General features: G+C 37.6%; 8 protein-coding genes across 8 annotated transcripts; 2 read left to right on the forward strand and 6 right to left on the reverse strand.

Moving 5' to 3' along the window:
• Positions 1 to 814: 814 nt before the first annotated feature.
• Positions 815 to 3,547, reverse strand: BDF20DRAFT_849040 (PSP1 C-terminal conserved region-domain-containing protein). Its single transcript, XM_053079888.1, has 3 exons — positions 3,269 to 3,547; positions 1,274 to 3,195; positions 815 to 1,202 (listed from the first exon to the last, which is right to left on the reverse strand). Exons 1-3 carry the CDS (start codon positions 3,287 to 3,289, stop codon positions 992 to 994), a joined length of 2,154 nt encoding a protein of 717 aa, XP_052938609.1. The 5' UTR covers positions 3,290 to 3,547; the 3' UTR covers positions 815 to 991.
• A 1,744-nt stretch (positions 3,548 to 5,291) lies between these two features.
• On the reverse strand, positions 5,292 to 5,978 carry BDF20DRAFT_815689 (uncharacterized protein; the record flags this gene model as incomplete). Its single annotated transcript, XM_053077105.1, has 2 exons — positions 5,292 to 5,534; positions 5,667 to 5,978. 2 exons carry the CDS (start codon positions 5,976 to 5,978, stop codon positions 5,292 to 5,294), a joined length of 555 nt encoding a protein of 184 aa, XP_052938610.1.
• Positions 5,979 to 6,248: 270 nt separating this feature from the next.
• On the reverse strand, positions 6,249 to 7,445 carry BDF20DRAFT_253308 (uncharacterized protein). Its single transcript, XM_053075006.1, has 3 exons — positions 7,198 to 7,445; positions 6,467 to 7,114; positions 6,249 to 6,398 (listed from the first exon to the last, which is right to left on the reverse strand). The coding sequence occupies exons 2-3, from the start codon at positions 6,977 to 6,979 to the stop codon at positions 6,330 to 6,332; spliced, it is 582 nt and encodes a 193-aa protein (XP_052938611.1). The 5' UTR covers positions 6,980 to 7,114; positions 7,198 to 7,445; the 3' UTR covers positions 6,249 to 6,329.
• Positions 7,446 to 11,241: 3,796 nt separating this feature from the next.
• BDF20DRAFT_909885 (uncharacterized protein) lies at positions 11,242 to 15,993 on the forward strand (the record flags this gene model as incomplete). Its single annotated transcript, XM_053083644.1, has 5 exons — positions 11,242 to 11,544; positions 11,646 to 12,015; positions 12,091 to 13,079; positions 13,150 to 13,557; positions 13,627 to 15,993. The coding sequence occupies 5 exons, from the start codon at positions 11,242 to 11,244 to the stop codon at positions 15,991 to 15,993; spliced, it is 4,437 nt and encodes a 1,478-aa protein (XP_052938612.1).
• A 271-nt stretch (positions 15,994 to 16,264) lies between these two features.
• Positions 16,265 to 17,297, forward strand: BDF20DRAFT_904453 (Brix domain-containing protein; the record flags this gene model as incomplete). The annotated part of the gene is made up of 3 exons (XM_053083030.1): positions 16,265 to 16,386; positions 16,461 to 16,905; positions 16,986 to 17,297. 3 exons carry the CDS (start codon positions 16,265 to 16,267, stop codon positions 17,295 to 17,297), a joined length of 879 nt encoding a protein of 292 aa, XP_052938613.1.
• Positions 17,298 to 18,386: 1,089 nt separating this feature from the next.
• Positions 18,387 to 19,945, reverse strand: BDF20DRAFT_813619 (uncharacterized protein; the record flags this gene model as incomplete). The annotated part of the gene is made up of 6 exons (XM_053076896.1): positions 18,387 to 18,496; positions 18,568 to 19,090; positions 19,179 to 19,287; positions 19,356 to 19,480; positions 19,583 to 19,718; positions 19,800 to 19,945. 6 exons carry the CDS (start codon positions 19,943 to 19,945, stop codon positions 18,387 to 18,389), a joined length of 1,149 nt encoding a protein of 382 aa, XP_052938614.1.
• Positions 19,946 to 20,249: 304 nt separating this feature from the next.
• BDF20DRAFT_253581 (uncharacterized protein) lies at positions 20,250 to 22,243 on the reverse strand. The gene is made up of 2 exons (XM_053075007.1): positions 20,778 to 22,243; positions 20,250 to 20,703 (listed from the first exon to the last, which is right to left on the reverse strand). Exons 1-2 carry the CDS (start codon positions 22,121 to 22,123, stop codon positions 20,568 to 20,570), a joined length of 1,482 nt encoding a protein of 493 aa, XP_052938615.1. The 5' UTR covers positions 22,124 to 22,243; the 3' UTR covers positions 20,250 to 20,567.
• Positions 22,244 to 22,910: 667 nt separating this feature from the next.
• BDF20DRAFT_815104 (P-loop containing nucleoside triphosphate hydrolase protein) lies at positions 22,911 to 24,217 on the reverse strand (the record flags this gene model as incomplete). Its single annotated transcript, XM_053077046.1, has 2 exons — positions 22,911 to 23,709; positions 23,796 to 24,217. 2 exons carry the CDS (start codon positions 24,215 to 24,217, stop codon positions 22,911 to 22,913), a joined length of 1,221 nt encoding a protein of 406 aa, XP_052938616.1.
• Positions 24,218 to 24,450: the final 233 nt, after the last annotated feature.

The following is a 24,450-nucleotide window of genomic DNA, read 5'->3' on the forward strand; positions in this document are numbered from 1 at the left end:
GACGGAGGTAGCGTGCTTTTTCGACGTGTGTTATGCTTCATAATAGTTGAAGTTAAAGGTAAAGTATCTCTGCTCTCTCAAACAAGAGAGGTCTCTTCCTTTTTATACGGAAATGATGAAACCAAAGTAAAATATTCGTCAGTTCTGCTACTGAGTCTAATGACGATAAAAGCTTATCGCATCCTGATGTTCCGTAATATAAATTGGAAAGAAGCCCTCTTCAATTTCATTTGTTTTTGAACTGTAGTATTAATATGTTTATCATTTTTTATAGTCCTTTTTTTTTCCTTGAAGGCTCTCTGGTCTTGCTCTTGTTGGGAGCTGATCGCCTCGGAAATTTGGCTCTACTTAACTCAACTATTCATGAACTGGTGTTAGTATGTATTTATATCTCTATCTGTTTATCCCTTCCTTTTTTTTCTTTGCTTATATATTGAAGATGATATTGCAGTTATATCCATTCTATGATTTAGAGGCCCACATCATTCAACACATGTTTGAAAGAGGACGCGCTACTGTGAGTTTTTCATAGTTTTGAGGAGTCTTTCATTCAACCGTTGGTTGGTGGGGATAAGGAGGCAGATAGAGAAGCTTTCAGCTTTTTTTGATGCTTGTTTATCTTTCTGTTGGTTTCTAGGATTTAAAGCAACTTGCTGAAATACATGGCATAAGAAAAAAATGATGAGAAGGGATTTTTTCGGTAATAAATTGTAACCTTTATCTTATGTATAAATGTCTGCCTAAAGAGAATTGTGCATTTCATTCGAAGAGCAAAATGAGGCTTCTATCATCAAAAGATAAATGGACGGCTTAGTTTTTAAAAATGTCTTAACTTTATTGTAAAAAAGCTGGAAGCGGGATGTTCGATATTTGGTAACAGGGATATGCAAAAAAAAAAAAAGGAATTGAAAAAGAAGAGTAATATTGCGATTAACCGATATTGGAAACAGGGCAATAGGAATGAAGGGAGCTGTATTTTATGTTGGTTTCTTCATTGTGCATCATTTTCTTCTGTATGAACAGAGGAAGCAGTGTTATCTTTCGTACCGTTCTTCTTTGAGTTTTGGGCTTCTATTGCTTGTTGCTGGTCTTTGTTTCTATTATTATCGTTACTGTTGCTGCTAATATCGTCTAAAACAGTAGTGTCGTTGTTGCTTAATGCATGTATATCATCTACAGTGATGGGGCTTGTCACAACACACCTATAGAATTTTTACATTTGATCAGAAAAAAATATTGCTTTCCGTTATTGCCACTATGACTATTCACTCACATCCATATACGTGTTTTGTATATCTTGAATAATTCTCTGACCAACTCTCTAAAATCAATGCGATTTTCAGCCTCAAAGTAAAACGTCAACTTTCTTCTGTCCCATTGGTACTCTGCATCAACGACTTCCATAGGTAATTTGCGCTGTTTGGTCTTTTGTTGACAAACAACCAAAGCCTTGTGTTCATCTTGTCCCTTCACTAATAACAAATTAACTTCATCAGGCGTAGCTATTCTAAATATTCTTTTGATATGGATATCACGCTTTTGTTGCTGTTGTTGTTGTTGGTTATTATTGTTGCTGCTGTTATTATTATTATCTACATCTAATTGTTGTAATTGAGCTTGTTTCTTTTGTTCTAATTGAATAACTTGATCTATGCTTAAAGTAGTATAGGCTACTTTTCCAAGATCTTTACCCCGATCGCCTTCAACAATGACCAAATCGCCAATTTGGGGTTGAAACGGCTGCTTATGAGGGCGGTTATTCGTCATAGTAGAAGATTGTGGTTGCTGTGGCTGTTGCTGATCTGGAACGTAAAAGAAATCAGTACGTCCACCTTTGAACTCGACCATGTAAAGTGTCGTTCGAGGGCCCAGTTTATGGATGGATGTCCCTTTACCAAGGTCTTGCATTCCCTTAGTGTCTGAATCAAAATAGTCTCCGGCAATAGGGTTGCTATGAAAAAGATTCTGCTGTTGCTGCTGCTGTTGCTGAGGATGGAGCATGGGTAGTTGATGAAGGGGCAGATTTGCTTTATTACCAAAGAAGGGGGGCTGTTGTAAATGCTGACTATAAAGATCCGGCCTGTATTGAGATTGTTGCTGTTGCTGATAAGGTGCTGGAGACGGTTGATATGGTAACGATCGTTGATAGGGAGCTAATGGCGGAGGCGCCGAGAAGGTTGGTTGAGCAGGCGGAGTCAAGGGTGGTGGATTAGCAGTACTGTTGAACTCATTCCTTAAATGCGTATTCTCTAGCTGATCAGCTAATTGCTGGATGTTGGTAGGTGCAGGAGTGTTCAGGGTAAGTGATTGCCTTCTCATATCAGGAAAAGAGTAGTCTTGGAACAATTGAGACTGTTGTGACAAACGACGCTGTAACAAATCACTGGGTTGTTGCTGTGGTACGTCATCACCAAAACCATTAAAGAATCTGGAAGATGAGCGTCGACGTTGATTTATCAATAAATCATCTTGCTGTTCAGAGCCACGTCTCAAATTCACTAAACGATTATGTTGAGCGGAAGATAACAATCCAAATGCTGCACCGGACGACTTGGATCTGGAACGAATATAGGATAAATCAAATTCAAAATCAGTAGGATCATTTTCCTCCTCTTCCATCGTCGTGGCTAGAGAAGACTTGAAGGTATTCGTGGAGTATCGATTTGTTGATATCGGTGGTTGTTGTGGTTGCTGCGGAGGCTGTTGGTTCTGTTGTGATTGTGTCTCATCATAATAATCATCATACCCAAAGAAAGTTGGATCTTGACCCATTGAAAAAGATAAACTACGATGTTGGCGATATATAGGTTCTAAGGAAACGTTAGGCAGCATAGGTACAGACAATATATCGTTATATTGATAAGTAGGGGCATTATTTGTATCTGAAATAGGTTGAGTAGGAGGAACACTTATATCCTCCTGTTGAGATTGTTGCAAAATTGATGACCCATCCCATTGGAAACCACCAAAAGAACCCCAATTACTACTCATATCTGCCGTAGGTGTGGTGGTTGCCGTGCCTGTAGCTGACATTGTAATCCATGAGCCCCGTCTCATTCCGTTATTACTACTACTGTTTAAAGGATCCATATTCTGTTGCTCATTATGTTCCATATGAGTCATGTCTAACATTGCATTGATAGCACTACCTCGTCTCGAGGGACTACCAACTGTTTTCCAAGCATCATCTTCACACTGTTTCGTCATTAAAAAGGCAAGGGTGAATTTCACAGAATCAGATTACTTGAAATGGTTCCTTTTCCTATACCTTTGGCGTTTGCTGTGACATTGTCTAATCTACTGTTTTCTTTTTGCGTGGTATTCAGTTTTCTATTCTATCAAAGTGGACTATACAGTGTACTTGATGAAAAAGGATATGTTTAAACGTAACAATATGAGTATCCGTATATAAGGAAGTATTCCCACTCTTTGTGCTCACAAACAGCTTTTTTACCTGTTTCTATTTATGACTACGAGATTTTTGTTATGTAAAAATAGGGAATATTCCCAGAAAATAGTGGGGGAAAGGAAAAAAAAAAAAAAAAAAGTCTAGTTTGTGAAATGAGTTGAACGGGAAGAAAAAAAAAAGGTAAAGAATGGAACTAAAATAAGGCCGACTTATTCTGAATAGTTGAAACGAACAATCAAATTTGATAAATTCACTCCAGTTTATGCAAGTTTAATCCTCTATTCAACCGTTGAGAGATAAAAAGATGTTTGAATGCTCTATTAGGGTTATGTTACAAAAAGGCGAAAAAAAGGCGGCTCATTCTGGGATTCAAAATCGATACACAGTGAATCATTTACAAAAACAAGGTGTTCTATTGGCACTCATTCATCAGAAATGACCACCTTAAGCTATTCCAAATGTTGAATTCAACTCCAAAGCTGCTTTTGTTTTCTTGACCGTTCTTCAAGCTTTTCAATTAATTTCACCAAAACAAAATAAATGCATTTATCTAAAGCTTTTCATTATTGGAAAAACAATATGTTTTATACGGTGTGGAGTACAACGATAAAAATACCCCGTTGCAAACTACAACACCAGCTTGGGCATCTTCTTTTGCCATTTGGATGCAGGTTTTGTGCATTTTTCTTCTGTTTTCCTAATAAATATCGCCAGCGGCACGTGAACACTCTATTCACTTGTTCAGCGACGAGGGAACCATATCATTTTCTACTTCCTTCAGAGTAGAGAATTTGAAGACTACCGCGCATTTGTTTCTTGCTTCTGTCACGTTTTATTTGCTACAAAATACTATTCAGACGAGTTTGTGGACACAGTACTTCTTGAGTATACTCTGCAGTGTGTTGCGAACTGTAGTAGATAGCTTTTTACGAGGAAGAGCCTCTATGCTGCAGGATACCGATAGTAACTATAGGCTTCGATGCAGATAGCGTTAAAAATGAAGGGTTCCTTAATGGTTTGCTCCTCGTAGAGAATATATAAACAGGCATTTACTATCTATTGACTACAACGTGAAGAAGAAGTATTCTGTATTAAGGAAGCAACATGACACTAGAGATATTATTTGCTGTTTTATCAAATGGTGTCATTCTGTATGAGTGCTTGTACCAGTGAAGCAGTGATAAGGTAAAAGCTATGTTTCATTCTCTACTTTACTTGAAGCGAACGTCTTTGGCGAGTTGATAGCAGTGGTAAACTCTCACAAGACACTGTTTGCAGATGGTTATCGAGAGAGTCATCTATAACCTTCCATCACGCCAGTAAGTTCTCAACTTGGCACAGTTGCTATTAAATACAGCGGTGGCCTGTATTATATTATAGATGAACTTGTAAAACTTGAGCAAAGGCTATTCCTACATATACGCATGTACAAATGATGCATATTTTTTATTCCTTGCCTTTTCTTTCTTTGAGGGTACATCGTCTGGTTAGTTGCCTCTGGATCATTTCAGTCAATAGTTATTATTTTTGTACTGAATATTCACTAATACCGCAAAGAGCCTTGGTATTTAATAAGTTGGAATTGAGCCTCAGACAGTAAGATCTCCTCATGTTGTCCAAGGTTCCCCTCAGATAAGATGATAACAAACTATTACGGCTTATTATACTCTTATCTCAAGAGTTATGAGGGTTTATACTGGTATATTTCAATTTATTGGAAGGTACAAAGCATATTCCAATTGTACAGGTAAATCAAGGTCTAATTGTATATATCTTCCACTAAAATTTAGGCAAATAAATATAAATGAAGAATATTGTCCAAATGTAGACATGGTTGGGTATATTCATTTACAAGCATATTAACAATAAATAGAATTAACGATTACTGGTGTTGAAAATGCTCTTCAACTGTTTTCTCGAACGCCCCACCAAAACCTACTGCTTCTGCTTCCAACTGTGATACAATTTTTTGTTGATCATCCCAAATTTCTTTCAAATGGGCTAATAGTTCAAAAACTTTGACTAAGTTGTATTTGCCTTCTTTGGTTGTAGGGACGGTGGCAGTTCTCACATCAATAATTTGCCATTTTTTGTTATAATTCAATGACGTGGTTGTTAAAGTCAACTGGTCACGAATCAACAACAATGATGGTGTATTTAAATTGGTGAACGTCTTAGCAAAGGAATACTTGAATCTACCTTTTAAATATGAGAGAAAATCTGTCGAGCTTTTTATCTGCTTGATGGAGTCTTCAACAGAATGCGCTACTTTTGACTCCGAACCAGATGATTCGATTAGCACTGCAATACCTTTGTTCTCACTCAGACCGTATCCATCCAGCAGCCTCCTTTCAACATTTTTCGGCTTGTAATCACTGTTTTGCAGCCATGTTGATCTGTTCTCTTTCGACTGTTTTTCACACCATTTGAAAGTCATATTGGTGTTGTGAATAGCAAATGTTTTGAGGATCGGTATGATAACTTCACAAAAAAAGGTGCGCTCATCTTCAAAATTGTATGGAGTTTGAACCAAACAATTTTGATAGTAGTCCGATATTATATACTTCATACTATCTATAAAGGGGCTTGTATCATCTTTTCCCCACAGATGCTTGTTAAGAAAAGCCTTATCATCGCTGAGTACTGTTTCTTTGAGCAGTTCTACAGCTCCAGGAATCTTTTGCAAGGATGCGTTGTTTTTTTCATCTATGCGGGCTTGCTCATAGATGGCTTCAATGTCAGTCGTAGATTGCTGCATTGTCGTACGAAGTTTAATGTTAAAAGTCGGGTCTAAAGTTTCATAATCCTCCTTCTGCAATCTTGGCGTGTTGGGAGTAGAAATCAAAGCTTCTGGATGATGAATTTTGAATGACTTAGAGGTTTTTACAATATTTATATTGCACTTAAAAATTCATGTTAGTTATTGATATATTTTGGTATTTACTATTCTACTCACTGGTGCAATGTTTTCTTTTTCTGCATCAATTTCCTATTGATTTGAGAGAAATAGAATCAATGCTAGTTATATAGAAAGAGGCAGGTATGAGCGTATATTACTCGTTCTGTGCGCTTGCCAATTCGGACAAGCGTCCTCCTCTCCAAAGCGTGCTCGACAACTTCTCCTTCTTTTTCTGCGTAGAGCTCTTGTAGGTTTTTCCTGGCTTCTACTTCTTTCAACTTGAAGAATCTTTCAAATTCTTCTTGCAGGTGTGTTTGTCTCAAATACTTGTAAACTTTGTAAGAATATTCCTGCAGTGGTTGTGCGATTAAGTGCCTGTTTCCTTCAATATATTTGTAATTGCTTATGGTCAGCAATACTTCAAGAATACTTCTAAGCACGTTCTTCCCAATGCTTTGGAAGTCTAATTGATGATTTTCGAAATAATCATCCACCAATGCTTTTGTTTCGCTCCACTGCTTAGCATCAAGTTTTAATAATTTTTCATTAATATTCAGCTCTTTTCTGATTTCATCCGTTAAAACGGTAGTTCCAGGAAGGCCGTTCAGACATGGTTTTTTCAACAGTGTTAACATTATGGTTAAAGATAAAGAAGAAAGACGTAAAACCATGCACTACTGTTTACTTGTACCTACTCACATGCATACAAACACTCACATGACATTTATCAACCACCTACGCCGAATAAAACGATCTGATTGAAGGCCTTCATTGAATTTATTAAGAAAGTAGCTGGATGTCATTGACTGATGAAACAAAAAGTTACATTAATATTTTACTTGTAATAAGTCGCAAGAGAAATGAAAACATGCAACTGACAAACGTTTACCAAGTCTCTTGCCTCCTTCAATGCAACGAAGAGTATTTACCTTAATATAATAACAACTATTCAGCCCAGGCTTTTGTGATATAGGCATTTAGGTAGTTACATAATATTGCGCAGGCAGAAATCTTTCGGGCACCCCATATGTTATACTGGGTCTTAATCACCTTTTTTAACACTGATACTTTTAAAAACCAAGCAACTTTGACTACATTATATAGCTCTTTATAAGCAACTCAAGCAATTTTCCTCAAAGAATTAGGGATATTAAGGTTATGTTTTCACTAGAGGATTAATGCATAGATTAAGATATTCTGCTCATCCAATTATAGGCGACTGCGTGGGCCAGACTCTCCCTTTCAAATGCATATAAAAGTAGTGCAAACACCAAATCCCTTTGAGTGACGTATGTCTGAAAATGTGCTTAGATAACAACAAAATTTTGAACCCCCTTTGTTTTCACTAGTTATTCTTTCTTTACACCGCCAGTATGAGCCTTGATGTAGATTCATTTTGAGTAGTCAAGGGCCAGGGACGAAAGAAATGCGTGGAGTCATGCTTCTGGAGTTTGCGTTGTTTAAGGATGGCAACTTAACTCAATGCAGTGGTAAAGAAAAAAACATAGCTTTTTGTCTCAGATGGACATGGTACGTTAATTTGTTTTTGTTTTTTTCTTTTCAATAACTTTTATACTCGTTACTGATAACAATCCTTTTTATTCTATTCTATGAATGACGGAGCTCCAGCAATAGTACAGAGAAAACGCGGAGTATTTCGAGTGCAAGCTTTATAAGCCTTGGTGTAGATATTCCTGTAGTAGTCAAGGGCCGGGGACGAATCAGGTTTCATGGAGCCAAGCATAAGTGTGGTGCTTCAAGCATGCGTAAGCATGTTACGAGGATGGCAACTCAGAAGAACCACAGCACTTGTTTTCACTAGAATTTTTTCTTTTTTCTTTACACCGCCAGTATGAGCCTTGATGCAGATTCATTTTGAGTAGTCAAGGGCCGGGGACGAAAGAAATGCGTGGAGTCATGCTTCTGGAGTTTGCGTTGTTTAAGGATGGCAACTTAACTCAATGCAGTGGTAAAGAAAAAAACATAGCTTTTTGTCTCAGATGGACATGGTACGTTAATTTGTTTTGTTTTTTTCTTTTCAATAACTTTTATACTCGTTACTGATAACAATCCTTTTTATTCTATTCTATGAATGACGGAGCTCCAGCAATAGTACAGAGAAAACGCGGAGTATTTCGAGTGCAAGCTTTATAAGCCTTGGTGTAGATATTCCTGTAGTAGTCAAGGGCCGGGGACGAATCAGGTTTCATGGAGCCAAGCATAAGTGTGGTGCTTCAAGCATGCGTAAGCATGTTACGAGGATGGCAACTCAGAAGAACCACAGCACTGATTTTAGGCATGATGTTAGTGAAGACGACCCTTTTTTGTCATATAACAAAAATTATGATGATATTTATTGGAAGTTTATACTCAAGACTTGTGGTACTTTTTATTTCAGATATACAGTCGTTCAGATGTATGTTTGGATCAACCATCCATGAACAAATGTGCTAAGGTGTTTCTGAACGCCCAATATTTTATTTTTTTTGATGATTGAAACTTTCCATGGTTAGCAAGAATCTCTATTGCCAATACTTCGATCGCAAAGGCAAAACAATTGCAAGTCTTGTTCACCAAAAAGCTTGCTCGTTCACCCATCTGAAAGACGCACATCTCTCTGTCTTGCGAAACACCTGACTCTCGAGCACTTAGACGCTGTACTACTGATTTCCGAACTAGCGCTCTCCACAATCAACAATCTGATCGCATCAATAGCAAATTGATTTCTCGCTGCCTCCCCAACTTTCTCTATGAATGAATTCCAATGGTTATTAATGTCTCCAGCAACCGTTGTGTCCGATGGCCACCAAATTTACTGCCCCTGACACCTCTCTACACTCTTTACAAAGTCATACGCTGTCTCTTCTCCCAACCTGCACCGTCGATTATATGTACCGTCCACCATATCCGATTCTCATTCCGTCATCTTGAGCTGTCTTCCACCAGCTACTTCCGTTCGTACCCTCAAGCCCAAAACTGGTATTGCCGGTGACCGGTTGTTTGCAGCATTCTCTTTGAACTCAATTACCTGCATCATCAGCCAGAGCCTCCCTCTTCTCCAACCACTAGCTCAATCACTTCTTGACTGGTTACCTACATTCCTTATTTACCCTTGAGCCCAAGGGGAAATTTTTAGATAACTCTTCGACATTAAATCCTGCCCCTGGCAATTGAAATAAGTTTTAGTATCTCATGTTAATTGGGTTTTAAAAAGATTTGAATAATTGTAATAAAAGCTTGCTCGAACGTAATTGCAAATCAGTCAGGCTAACTTGGAATCTTTACACAAAATTTATGCATGAAATGGGAATGCGCTATAGCAACCAAACTTATTTTACGTAACAAACCTTAAGCATTGACCCATTTTGTACCAAAAGTTGATGGTTCCCCATAAATATTGTTAATATTACTGATATCAAAGCTGCCTAGGTTGGCAAAAATTGTCGTGCGCACTGAATGCTTTGCATTTCACACAAGCCCCTCATTCGTGTCTTTCTTGGATGACAAGTATAAAGACCAACGTGCATTAACATCTTTAAGACAACGCATCATAACGCAAAAAGTAGCTTATTATACACATAGCAGGTATACTTTATGTGAAACTCAGAACTTCATGGTACACTGTACAAGGTTGAATGGATGGATTGCACTACATTGGAATTTGTCAACATAAAAACCATGGCGATGCTAATTTCTTATCGGAAATCTTAAATCGATCCTGATAATGATGTTGAATTACCTGTTAGGCTCTTATAATCACTTTGCTATACCCGCTTGTTCATCATGTGGGAGTGTCAGGATGAAACCTAAAGTGGTGTTCTTTAAAGATAATATCCATCCTGCAGTAATGAAACATGCAGAGCGATGAACACGTAGCGCCGGAGCGATGTAAGGTGTAGCCTCATCTTTAGCTTACTTATCGTTTTGCTCTACTAAGGTTGGAGCATCAGTTAGGCAAATCGGTTGGTATTATTACAAACAGGCCTACTAGAGCAGATCCGGCAATGCGATGGAAGCGTAAAGTCGGTTATACACCGGTGGTAATAAATGCTTACTCTTGCTTAACAAGGAAGAAGGACAGATAGTTGCTAATTTTAGAGCATGGAAATATATGCTTGCTATTTCAATATCGACATTTAATCAACAATTTCCTAGGCCTTCTATAGTTTCCAAATTTCTGTAACTTGTACTCAACCCAGAGTAGTAGAGACGCGTGGTTTTGTTTTCTGATCTTGCACAACCAAGCGGAACTTTATTCATATGCATAGATTTTGAAGCAGTTCTCGAACCGTTGCTTTCTAACACATATAGTATATATGAATAAGTAATGCTAGATGACATTTCACTTGGTCGAACTGAACTAGAATGCTTCGAGGCGAAATGCCTGTCATAACTCAACAGTGGGCTTATTTCAAGCTCTTATGCAACTCGTCAGAGCTATTTGCTATACTTACTTGATACCATGTCGTAAAAACTTACGTTACTGCATCAAGAACTACGATTATGAATACTGAAAATATAAGGAATTTCTTTATACTGAATGCCACTATTGAATTCGTGCAATGTCATAAAGGCATGATAATAATCTGTTGCACTTAACTCAAGTATATACCATAATAGTAAGCTCTTTTGAACCCCATTTAGTCATATTTTATCAGTTTAGAAGATCTGTATTAGCTTTGTTTTGTTGGTTGTGGCAACAACAATGGATTGTGCTATAAGCATATTGAAATCTCCGAAGAAAATAAAATTCCTCCCCGCAGAAAATTCCACAAAAAAGAACGCAATGTTGGATAATTACTTGCCTGCTTTTCATTCCTTCCTCTCCATACTATCAATTATTCTAGCTAAAGTATCAACAACTTTGTCGGCTTCTTTCAGTCTATCCAACTAATAACAACAAGCTTCTTAAGTTCCTTACAAAAGAGAAGACATGGTCAAACGAACAAAAGACCAAATCAATGAAGAAAAGAAGGAAATAAATGTAGAATCAATCAATGCTCCTCGATTTGATTATAATTCTGTTAAATGGAGTGTTGATGAATCCACCTTCCCCAATCGTTCAGGCTCTAGACTATTCGGTATTCAAGAAGTACCGAAATATTATCCAACTGTAGAGGAATGGAAAGACCCATATGCTTTTATCGAGAAAATTAGAAACGAAGCTGAGCCTTATGGTGGCTGTAAGATTATTCCACCAGCTGTTTATGATCCCCCTTTCGTTTTAGACACAAATGTATGTGTTGCGCATATTTATATTGAAGTATTTGCTAAATACCTCCTTGTATGAAAGACGTGTAACAAATTTATCGCTCTTTTGCCGTTGTCTTTTTGTAGAATTTTCGTTTCAAGACTCGCTTACAACGGCTGAACAGTCTGGAAGGCGAAACAAGAGTTTCTGCTAATTATCATGAGCAGATAGTCAATTATCAAATCTCGCTTGGTAAACCATCTGCTCTTGTGAAATTACCACACCTTGATAAGAGGCCCATTGACCTTTACAAGCTTAGAAATGAAGTAACAAAACGTGGTGGCGTGCAAGAAGTTACTCGCTTGAAGAAATGGGCCGAAATTGGTCGTGTGTTAGGCTTTAATCGTAAACAATGTACTTCCATGTCGAATGCTCTCAAAAATGCTTACAACAATTTCGTTTTACCTTTTGAAGTCTGGCTTACTAAACATAAGACTGATAGCCCCGCTAATGGAGGTAAAGAAAAGAAAAAATTGTTACTTTTTCAATCACACAGGACCAAGCGTATTCCTCTTTATTTTTCTTTAAAAGCTTTTGGAGACAATGTCGATAGCGATGCTTGTGCGGTTTGTTTCGAAAAAGAAGGCAAACTTCTTCTTTGTGATGGTTGCGATCGTGCTTTCCATTTGCATTGTTTAAATCCTCCCCTTGACTCGGTACCTCAGTCTGATCAATGGTATTGTACGCAGTGCGTTACTTCTGTTGGCAAAGACTTTGGTTTCGAGGATGGTAGTGAATATACGCTTGCTGAATTCCAAACATTCTGCAATGATTTCAAAGAAAAGTGGTTCCCTGCATACTATAAACAAAATGAAGAGAACAGCAACTTAGTTACAACTTCGCCAACTCTGGCTTCCTCTAACAAATCTTTACAGTCCGAAATTCCTACAGCAAAAGGCTCAAAAGCATCGCAAAACAATAAAGTCACCGCCGATCGAACTTTCACAGTACCCGAACAAGTTGTAGAAGAAAAATTTTGGCAATTAGTAGAGGACTCACACGAAACATGCGAAGTCGAATACGGCGCTGATTTGCATAGTACTCAGCATGGCAGCGGCTTCATTTCTGTAGAGGATTCACTGAGTGGGTACCAACAACTTGGTGTGGACGACCCTTGGAACCTGAACGTTCTTCCTGTTGCTCCTCAGTCACTCTTTTCTCACGTGAAGAGCGATATCAGCGGCATGATGAACCCTTGGCTCTATGTCGGCATGTGTTTTTCCGCCTTTTGTTGGCATAACGAAGACCATTATACTTATTCGATCAACTATATGCATTGTGGTGAAACCAAAACATGGTATGTTATTCCTGGCTCTCACAGTGAAGCATTTGAAGAAGCCATGAAGAGGGCCGTACCTGAATTGTTCGAGCAACAGCCTGATTTACTATTCCATTTAACTACGATGCTAAGCCCTGCTCGTCTTGTGAAAGAAAATGTTCCGGTGTATGCTATTGATCAACGTCCTGGCCAATTCGTTATCACTTTTCCTAAAGCGTACCATTCTGGCTTTAACCACGGGGTAAGACAAAAAAACCATACTGTTTACATCTTCTAAATTAACAAAATGTTTGTCTTCTGTTTTCTAATAGTTTAATTTTTGTGAAGCTGTCAACTTTGCTCCTCCTGACTGGCTTAAATACGGCTTCGAATGTGTTCAACGCTATAAAGAATTTCGTAAACAACCATGTTTCAACCATGACCAATTGGTTCTCACTGTCGCTGAGGAAGTTTTGAAGTCTTTAAGGTCGTCTGGTTCGTATGATGAAGCGAAAGCTTTTCAGAAATTGGAATGGCTTAGCTCTGCAGTGACTGATATAATTAAGCGCCAAAAACTCGATGAAGAGGAAATACGAAAGAAAGCAGCTTTATCTGTATCTGTAGTGCAGTTAGACAATCCTGAAGATGTTCAATGCTGCTACTGTAATTGTTATACTTTCACGTCATATGTCGGCTGCAGATGCACTGATAGAGTCAGTTGTGTCGATCATATTTTTGAAGTAAGTATAATTAGCAATATGATCTTGTTAGATACCGTTCAATACATCTGATACACATTCATTTTTCAGCTGTGCTCTTGTGATAATTCTTCAAAGACATTATATACAATAGACACAGATATGTTCAATGTAACAACTGACCAACGCTCCAGCATTGAAAGTTGGTCTCAGAAACTCAAGCAATACATGACTGACCAAGCTTCTCCGCAACTAGAAAAATTAAAAGCAATTCGTAAAGAAGGTGAAACTTTACGTGCTTCAGAATCATCAAAAGCAGAAGAATTACAAACTCTCAAAGATTATATTGATACACTAGAATCGTGGGATACAGAGACCAAAAAAATATTACACTCAAGTGGTTCCTCATCCAAATATTTCCCTTCATCAAATACAGGTCAAACGCGAAGAATAGATAGACTTATAGAACTTGTTAATTATGCCGCTACAATCGACGTGGCGCCTTTACCACATCTCGATAAGTTGAAAGATTATCTCGCCAAACTTGAAAATTTAGAAAGTCAATTAACGGAAGAACTTTTAACAACAACACCTCTGGATGATGTTCACTTAAATCAACTTTATAAAGAAGGCCTAAAATTGAAGGCTGACTCTGACAAATTTAATCGATTGGTATACCGTATTAATTCTACAGCATGGGAAGAGGAAGCCCAGGCAGTTCTCAAGAATCCCTTTAATCTCAGCAACTACCGTAAACTCATCAGAGAAGCAGAAAACCTTGGCATTGAAAGTACATCAGGAACAACTTTGCACAGATTGATTATTGTAGAAGATTTCGGAAACAAGCAACTCCAATATATTAATGACCTCTGTAAAGGTCGAATACAAATCGATTATGATAGTATAGAATCAGTTTTACTAAATATTGGCCGACATACCGATTTCTCCATCGAATTCGAATCTAATGTAATTGATCGATTAGAGAAGAATTTTGCGCGATCCAACGAAACTATCCGTGAAGTGGAAAAAGTGTTAGATGAAGCATACTCAAAAGATTCTGTCATTGATCGCCCAGCCGTTTCAGTAATTTCACATTTGATCCCCTTAAGTAAGCAAAGCAGCATCTATTCAGAAAAGTTTGCTGAACTTCAAGCAGCTTATGACGGGTGCATCGCATGGGAAGAACAAGTTAGAAAAACGTTCATGAAGGGCAGACAAAAATCCCTCGACACAGTCATAAATGAAACAGCCAACAATGTGCGAGCTATCGTTTCAAGCAGCAAACAATCTACTGGCATTTATTGTATTTGTCGCAGACACGAGGAAGGATTAATGATTGAATGTGATTCTTGTCATGAATGGTATCATAGCGCCTGTCTTAAAATACCTCAAAGTGTGGTACATTCGAAAAACTCTTATATCTGCCCTATTTGTAATCCGACATCAGAACCAAACGTAACATACATATCGCGTCGACCTAATTTACACGAAGTTATAGCCCTCATGAAAGCCGGAGAATCACTCAAATTTCTACCCAAGAATTATACTGCTATTTATTCTATTTATTCATGTATGGATTCATACAGGAAGACGATTCAAGCATTTTGCAGATCGAAAAGTCAATTGGGCATTGACGACCTGCCACAAATGAAATACTATTTAAGAACATTAATTGGACTTGAAGTTCTGCTTTCAGAAGAATTAGACTTTTTGCGAACAAAAATTGAGCTAATACAAACGACCATGCCACAACAACGCGGTCCTGTTGTTGTGAAAAAAGCACTCTTTAAACGAAAGCGTTCAATTTCGCCCTTGTACGATCAAATTACAACCAATAGCACAGCACCTACCATCACGTTTATATTAAATAACTCTCCACCACCGAGCAATAAACACACCCCCACCTCTACCAATGATTTACCGGACGATTCTTTCAAGAGTACTATCGACAATAATAGTCAGAGTAATAAACGGTTACGGGCAGCATTCAATCAAAATGATCAGAGCAGCAAGCCAAACAGTTCTCTTGCTGATTCCAACAACTCTCAGAATAAACCCCATTTGCAAAGGAAACACGCCTATAGAAAGCATATAGCGTCACCATCATCCTCCTCCTTATCGAGCTCTGCTCATGATACCCTAGGTCACAATAATGTACAATCACCAACAACGCCTTACTTTTCCCAACATAAAGATAGACCTTACAATAACAACACTAACCAAAGTGCTGTTTATTCCCCACCATCTACTTACAAACCTGAGCCTTCATCATTAGACGCTCTTGCCTCTATTTTAGTTTCCTCCTCGTCGACGCCAACCTCAGCATTATTGAGTGGACCACATCAATCTGATACGAAACGTAAACTTGCTGACCTCGATAACAATAGTGAAAATGGCAATAACAACAATAGTAATGACAGTTCTTCCAAACCTCGCAAGATTATCAAATTAACGCTTAATCCACCTTCGAAGAAGTAGGAGACCCTTAATCTTAATTTAACAATAAAAAGTTTCCCTAGACTTTTAAACGATTGTTTATTCTCTATTGTTTTAACTGAACATATAATTTCAAATATTCACTTTCAAGACAATGGAAGTTGAGTCCTAAATTTGATTTGCATGAATGAGACGGACTGTTTTAACTTACAAAATTGTGGCTTTTAGATTCCCAAATGGCAAGTTTATTTCAAAACTGCATTTACCTCACCAGCTTCTTTTGATTCTTAGCCAAATCGTTTCTCACAGAAAAATGTCAACACTCTTCAAAACTGCAGAATCAGTTAAAAACAAGACCAGTGACAAAAAGTCGAAGGACAAGAGAATCAACAAGCAAAGAGTTTTGATGCTCTCTTCCCGTGGCGTTACTTCACGGTATGACTCGTAAAATATAAAGACTCCTTCGTTTAGCATTATTCTGACGACAACATTATTTTTTACAAATTTAGTTATCGTCATTTACTGACAGATCTTGAAGCGTTATTGCCTCACTCGAAGAAAGATGCTAAGCTTGACACCAAGAATAACCTCTACATTTTGAATGAATTAGCCGATCTTAATAATTGCAACAACGCCGTCTTTTTCGAAATGAGAAAGAAGCAAGATTTGTATCTTTGGATGGCCAAGACACCTAATGGCCCTTCTGTTAAATTTCACCTTCAAAATTTGCATACTATGGATGAACTCAAGATGACCGGCAATTGTTTGAAGGGCTCTCGACATATCTTATCTTTTGACAAAACATTTGACAGTGCACCTCATTGGGGGCTTTTGAAAGAGTTGTTATCTCACATTTTCAACGTACCTAAGGGATCCAGACGCTCAAAGCCTTTCATCGATCATGTCTTGTCATTTTCTATCGTAGATAATCGTATTTGGTTCCGAAATTATCAAGTAAGAGAGAAATACATAACATTTTATTGCACTAAGTGAAGAAGGGGAATTTATGATTTTCTTTTATACTGTTTCTCTAGATCAGCGAAAAGAATGCCGATAACACATCTGATTTTGATCGACGAACTGATAAAGGCGAACTTCAATTGACAGAAATTGGTCCTCGTTTCTGTCTTACACCTATTCGTATCTTTGAAGGCTCATTTGGTGGACCTACAGTTTACGACAACCCAGAATTTATTCATCCTAACTTTGTACGTGCTGCTATTCGTAAAGAGAAACTTGAAAAATACAGTATCAGACAAAAAAATATGTCCGAACGTGAAGCCAGAATGAAGATGGCTGAAGAGAGTAAAGAAACCGACGTTAGTGATAAGAGAGTATTTCAATAAGCTGAATAATAAAGGGCGTAAGTTAGAATTTTGTATATCCACTATACAAAATGTAGTCTTTGCGATAGATTGTAAGGTTTATGCTGTCAATTAAAGTGCTTCCTTATTGCAGCAGACATCGTTTTCGCGATCACTGATAGGATACTTGAAGGATGAAATAAGTATTTCTGGAAAATCATTTCATTTTAACTTTCATTCAGTAAGCGACAGGGATGGTTTTGTTAAGTAAAGAGAGGACAAATTTGATCACGCATGCCCAAAGACGATTCTCGCTCACAAAATTTGAGCAAAGTTGCAAACTAATTCCCAAATAGTCCTTGAGTCTACAGTTTACTTGTGAAATATTTCAGTTTAACTTCTTGGTACATTTGGTAAAATGCTCATCAACCAATCATTATGATCATACTCTTAAATACCTGCTTTCAATTGATTATGTCAGGCCTGAGTTTCACTGGCGATGCATGCATAACAGTCGCTAATCGAAGACAAAAAAAAAAAAGATAGCCTGCTGAGAATGACTACCAACAAGCTGGAACAGACGCAAATTGACGACCTCTGAAGGTTTGAACAATTAAGTATTTGCCATTTATCTCAAATAGTAAGCTGTACAATGAATTCAATGCAAGGAAGTTGTATAGCGGTATCTGGCTGTAGATGGCCTGAATTGCTTACATCGTGTCTCAAAGGTTATCAGAGGGTCGTTTCATATGAAAGCAACCAAGGTTTCTAAAGTAATCGTTTGAATACCATTCGAAATTTAATTTTTTTTTCAAAGTTAGGAGGTTATCATATGCTCACATCTAATTAACAATTTCAAATCAAAGGTATTTGACTGGCATTAGGTAGATTTGTTGTACCGCGAAACACGCCTCCCCCACCTCCAATTAAAGTTATATTAACAAGATATAGTACATACAAAAATTGGGTATTAAGAAGAAACAATAGGCACATTTTACTGGGAATGAAGGTATATATCATATACAAATGGATTGCTGCTATTTCAGTGAATGCAAAGTTAAAAAATGAAAAAAAAAAGATAAAATTGTATTAAAGTACACAAAACAAAAAACATGAGTATAACTATAAGGTTTATATGTTACAAACATCGTAAGAAGGAATAACTTTAAAGGGATGCGGTATTAGAGCACTTGAGATGTCGTCTCCCCACCAGGTATCAGTGCATTGTCGATACCATTCAACTAGCGGACGAAAACGAAAGAAATTGTGAGTAAGTTAAAGGATGAAAGAATAATCCTTCAAAAAGCCTTACTTGTCTTTATCAGTCCTTCGTTAAATTCCACCTTGGGTGCCCAGCCCAACTTTTCTAACTTTGTGCAATCTATGGCGTATCTTTTATCATTAAAAGCTCTATCTCTCACAAATTCAATATGTTCCGGTATCTCTTCTTCTTTATGTCCGAATAGCAGAATGATTCTTCTTGCCATTTCAAGGTTCGTTATTTCTGATGGTGATCCAATATTGTACGTTTCGCCTATTGAACCTTTATGGAAGATTATATCTAAAGCATTGACTACATCAGCAGCATACAGATACTTTCGAGAATTTTGTCCATCACCATGAATATAACATTTTTTGCCTTTAAGCATACTGCAAATAAATTTGGAAGTAATTTTTTCCGGAAATTGATAAGGCCCGTATACATTATTAGAACGAGTAATGGTGATAGGTAACCCAAATGATTTATGATACGCTTTGACGAGACATTCTGCAGCTGCTTTTGTCGCTGAATAAGGGTTGGTGGGTGATAATATACTATCTTCTCGACAATCAGGCTATCATTTAAAATGAGGTTTATGCGTTAATAGGTATTCAATGCATGCTAGGACTTTATCGCAACTAGAGGAATTGATTATACGTTACTCCATTCACAACTTCCCCATATACTTCGTCCGTACTGACATGAATGAACCTTTTGATTTGATTCATTTTTGCTGCTTCTAATAAAACGTGTGTTCCCATCACATTGTTGCTACATATGTCAAATCAATTTAGTTCGAATCTCTTCAATGTGATTCCAATCTCTTCTTCAATTCTTACGTTGTGAATTCAAATGAGTCTCCAAAAGAATTGTCAACATGAGTCTGAGCTGCTAAGTGAAAAATGACATCTATCTTCTTTTCTTTCAAAAAGAAGGAAATAAAATCCACTGAGGTAATATCGCCCTGCTGACAATAATGTCATTTTTTGAATAAGTTGATAATTAATGAGTAACTGTAATATTCCAAAGTACATAGAAACTATTTTACAGAGTGTACCATTTTTACCCTGACAAAAGTATAGTTTGGAAATTCTTTAATGGCCTTTAAATTATGCAGAGACCCGCAATAATCAAGCTTGTCTATAACGTAAATATGATATTCAGGATAGAGCACAACCAGCTTCCTGACGAGGAACGAACCACTAATAGATGGCCAATAAAAATAAAAAAAAATAAGTTAGGACGGAAGTTTGATGAACATCAGAAAGCATGTAACTTTTTACATAAAGCCTGCGCCTCCTGTCACTAATATATTTTTGACATCCTTAAGATCATCTGTCGTTTCATTTACTCTATCCCCAATGTCAACTAAATCAAATTCGGATAACGTTTTGACTAATCTAGCATGCTTTTCTAGGTTAGCTTCCATGTTATTGTTGCCACTTTTCGATGGAGCCATTAGTCAAAAAGCAAAAAAAAACAAAAGAAAAAGAGGAACTAAGTCTACAGGTGAATTGAATATGGCTATAATAGTTAACAAGGAAAGGAAGAGGTAGTTTCATAACTACAAAAGCTAAATTGAAAAAGAGGTATCGGCCTTTCGAGTTCAGGTTTGCCCTTATTTCATAACGAATCAAATGACAGCATTTAGCGTGAAACTGAATAAAATAGATTATATAATCAGCCGTAGTTTCAAACTCTTCTCTCTTCCCCTCCTTCCCGCTTTCTGGGATGCATGATCAGTGCTCCCGGTGTCAGAATTGGTGGGCAAATCTGTTTGTTTCCATGGCGAGATTGTGCGATCAAAATGAAAAAAGCTGAAGTAAGCAGCTGAAATAAGCTTACTTTTTGCTGAATTGGAATGCAGCGTGGAGAACTTTTGTTTCCTAAAATCAAAGGCGAAACACCATATGGTCCACCCATATGTGTGGCCCTAAAAGGGTTTCAAGCTACACAGCAAGCCTATGCATATTCCTGATACACAACCAAAATCATACTATATGTTTTCTGGAATGATTTATTATACATATTGACGATTCTGTAATAGCAGGTTAATAAAAAGAAGGGGGAATAGAAGAGGCTATGCTTGCGTATTCTTCAATGTTTTTATATCCTTTGGGACCATACCAAAACAGAACCCAATTTGTACCCTTTAGACGAAGGTTTCCACTTGATCTTTCAAAATACCTAAAGTATGAAGAGTAAGTTAGTTGTAAAAAATAACTTACTTTTTTATGTTCTATAATTGAATGTTCGCTTACCATTTGTTAACCCCATTATCATGCCGGCTTCTCCATAACAAATCGGGATACTGATCGCACATTTTTTTCCATAGAATATCTGTTAAACCGATACCTTGACTTGATGGCGCAATTGCAAATTTGTCCAAATAGGCATGGTAATTCGCTCCCATACCTATTGTTGCTGCTCCTGCTGCCTTTTCACGAGTCATAATCACGGCTCCTTCATAGTTCCCAGCAACAATAGCTCCCGCCAAAACCTTTTTCAATCTTTCATAAAAAGCCTCCTCATTCACTTTCTTTTGGAAGCTCCTTTCTAAAAGTCCTGTCAATCGTTTTAGATCTAGTTCCTTGAAATCATAATGATTGTTTATCTTTATTCCATGACGAAGTACTGTAGTTTTTGTTTGGTTGATGCGGCTGTGATGACTGATGGGCAATGAGGAAGAATATAGCGGTTTATCAGTGACCAAATTAGTAATCAGAGCAGTTGGCAGAGAGCTGGTAGGAGCAATAATGGCGGATGAAGTAACGGGGAGGTGCTCTAAACAATCACGAATCATAGATAAATCGGCCATGGTGTTTGGATAATTTTCTTTCCAATGGACGTGCTTATGAAAAGCCGATTGAATATCAGCGAATTCCTCCTGTACATTCACTAGACTATGCGTTGTGCCAGGTATCTCGTGATTGGGGACGCCTCCTTCTTGATTAATGACGACTATTTTCGACGGGATAAGTTTAGGATCCACTGCTTGACTAGCTAATCTTTGCGATAAAGCTGTAACTGCACTATTAGCAGAGATAGGCTTAAGAAGTCCATCCTCTTCTGTTAATATAGGCACAATCACTGGTATTTGATTGTTATTGAGTGCTGATAGGATAAAGTCAAGATTAACGTCAATTGTGTTATTCCACCTTTCCAATGCTGAGCCGTAAATAAGCCTAGCACGTCCTCCTGATCTCTCAATAGCTTCAACCAAGGCCATGGTTTCGCGCAACATTCTTTTGGATAGTTCATTTGGTGTAGATTTGTCTGCTTTCCAGTGAGGATTATCGGATATGACAATAGATGTTAGGCCTAATTTCTGTAGTTTGTAGAGCGTTTTTCCAACATTTTGCCATTCTAACTTATCAAATGGCCCTTCAATTTTGGTCAATGCAAGTTGATTATAGGATGGTGTTAGTAGAGCATCGACATACTCTTGTGGTGTTTGCCTTTTGGTTAAAGAATTGTTGTAAGCGTTCCTTTGTATATCTATCATTGATTGTGATAGTGTTGTGGCTGGTGAGGAAACGGAATCTTTATCGAGCCCGAATCTTTTCAAAAAATGCTGAAGCTCTCTTTTACTCGGCCCTGTGCCCATGACGTTAACGAGTAACTCCTAGAATACCCCAATAAATTTTTTGATCAGCATAGGTTGGTTTTATTATCATTTTCCATTTGTATTCTAGAGTTACTCTAACATCTTCTTGCTCAGATAAAGCCTACCGTTTGATAAAAATAAGCGATGAATAATTATATTTAGCATCTACTATACGATTTGATTATAGCTTACATTCAGTTTAGACGTATGAAATTCCTTTTTCAATATGCTTCCTAAGCATGCAGGGCAATATGTTTTTCTGAATAAATTAATGATATTGGAGCCCATTATGGAAATAAAAAATTCCCAGGAATAAAGAAGAAAAAAGAAACAGTTCAAAAGATTTTTTCCCCACACCTACCCGATTTTCGGGTCATAAATTTTAGCCCAGGAAGCGTTTTTAGTTGACTCATGATGAGTCTTGGATTGCTATTGCAGCTTCAAAAGAATTCCTGGCTCTACAGTTTGATCATGATGGTTGTGCTTGGAACAGGCAGCTTCACAGCGTTATAATGATTTTTTTTCAATAGTGTGCAGCTTCAAAAGAATTCCTGGCTCTACAGTTTGATCATGATGGTTGTGCTTGGAACAGGCAGCTTCACAGCGTTATAATGATTTTTTTTCAATAGTGAGGCTTAATTCAAATTGAACTTATCGACTATAACGGTTCTGAATATATTCTAAATTTTATGCTTTATTCAAGGGATGATTGTGGTATATTGAAAAAACTTTACAAAAAGGTTCATTTCATGTATATTGAATATATAATGACCAAAACGAAGAGTACCTAATGAGTACCAATATTGATACTTTCTAATAATCGATTAATTAATTTATCGGCTTTACAAGCCATAACCACATCTTCTTCTGCGAGATTGAGTGCCAATCTCATTGCTATATCCATCCTCCCGCCTTCCATCAAAATGGCTCTTGTTTGGCCAAGTGATTCACATATGCGCATCAGATCACTTGTATTCGGCGGCTCTAAGTTATGCCATTTACATATTTCAATATGATGATGAGCCACGTCCCCGAATTCAATCTCTTTCAACCCTATTTCTCGGAAAGTTTGCATACAAGCCACCAAGAAAATCTTTTGATGCAATGAACAAGATCGAACGAAAGCTATCGAAGGTGAAGAAAACATTTCCCTCACAGCCTCATCAACAATAGCAATAGTCACTTTGTCTGGTGCCGGTATGCCTTTCTCCTTTGCAGCGAGTCTGCTTTCAACGATCTCCACAGCTCTTCGACAAATATCCAACGCACGTCGAGCATCACCACTGACAGCGCTAACTTTACGCGCTGCAAATTCAACAGCTTCTTTGGCAAAGGCATCAATGCCTTCCAACCGTGACTGAACAATTTGGATAAGTTGATCGAACTTATAAGGTTGAAAATTGATACGAGCTAAACCCATTCTACTAGCAATTTTGTTGGTAGCAATCCGTTCCGGTAAATCCATAGTGTTGGCAATTGCAACAACAATAAGTTTAGATAATGGTCTACTTGGCCAATCGAAAAAGTTGTACATGACAGTTTGCTTTTTTGTTACCAGCAGATCTAATTCATCCATTAATACTACACTATCTATCCGATAAATTTTGCAAATTGAGTATATTTTATCTAGCTAAGCATGATAACTATCACTGCCCGTTCATAGTTAACTTACGTTGTCCGTTTATCCTCGTTAGAGTTCGCGAATTTCGATTGAAGCATTTGCAACGCGTGTTGTGCCGTATACTTCTTCTTTTTACCGCCGCTTTCTTCTTGATTTGTCTTATCCATACATTCCCATAAAATGCTATACGATTGATTTGGATCTGCCAATTTCATACCATTGATCTCCACAAAATCAAAAGCTGGGAGTTCTTTTTCTTCCGCTTGATGTTGAAGATAACGTATCACTTCCAACACAGTGGCTGTTTTTCCGGTTCCGGGCACACCTGAGATGTAAACGCAGGTACCTGTACTTTCGCGGATTGCACCTTCTACATATCCCAAAATTTCTAAAAACTGGTCTTCACGGCAAGGTAAAGAATTAGGTACAGCAGAAACATGTAGGCGTTCTCTAGCTAACTCGTAAGGTGTCATTTTAGACTGATCCTGGTTACTTAGCACTTGTCGTAGCGGCAGTACAGGCATAATTTGATTCACTCTCTGAATCGTCCGATTAGAAGAGGCCAATTTTTTTCTTTTTATAACTCTAGCTTTGTCGGATTTTGTTGCTGGTATCTGTTTTCGAGTTGCTTTCCTCCTGTTGGAAGTTCTTGACTTTGCAGTGGTTCTCCTTAAATTGTTCACTTCAAATTCAGAATCATCAGCAT

This window comes from Mycotypha africana, assembly GCF_025528875.1.
Source record: "Mycotypha africana strain NRRL 2978 chromosome Unknown BDF20scaffold_2, whole genome shotgun sequence".
NCBI lineage: Eukaryota > Fungi > Mucoromycota > Mucoromycetes > Mucorales > Mycotyphaceae > Mycotypha > Mycotypha africana.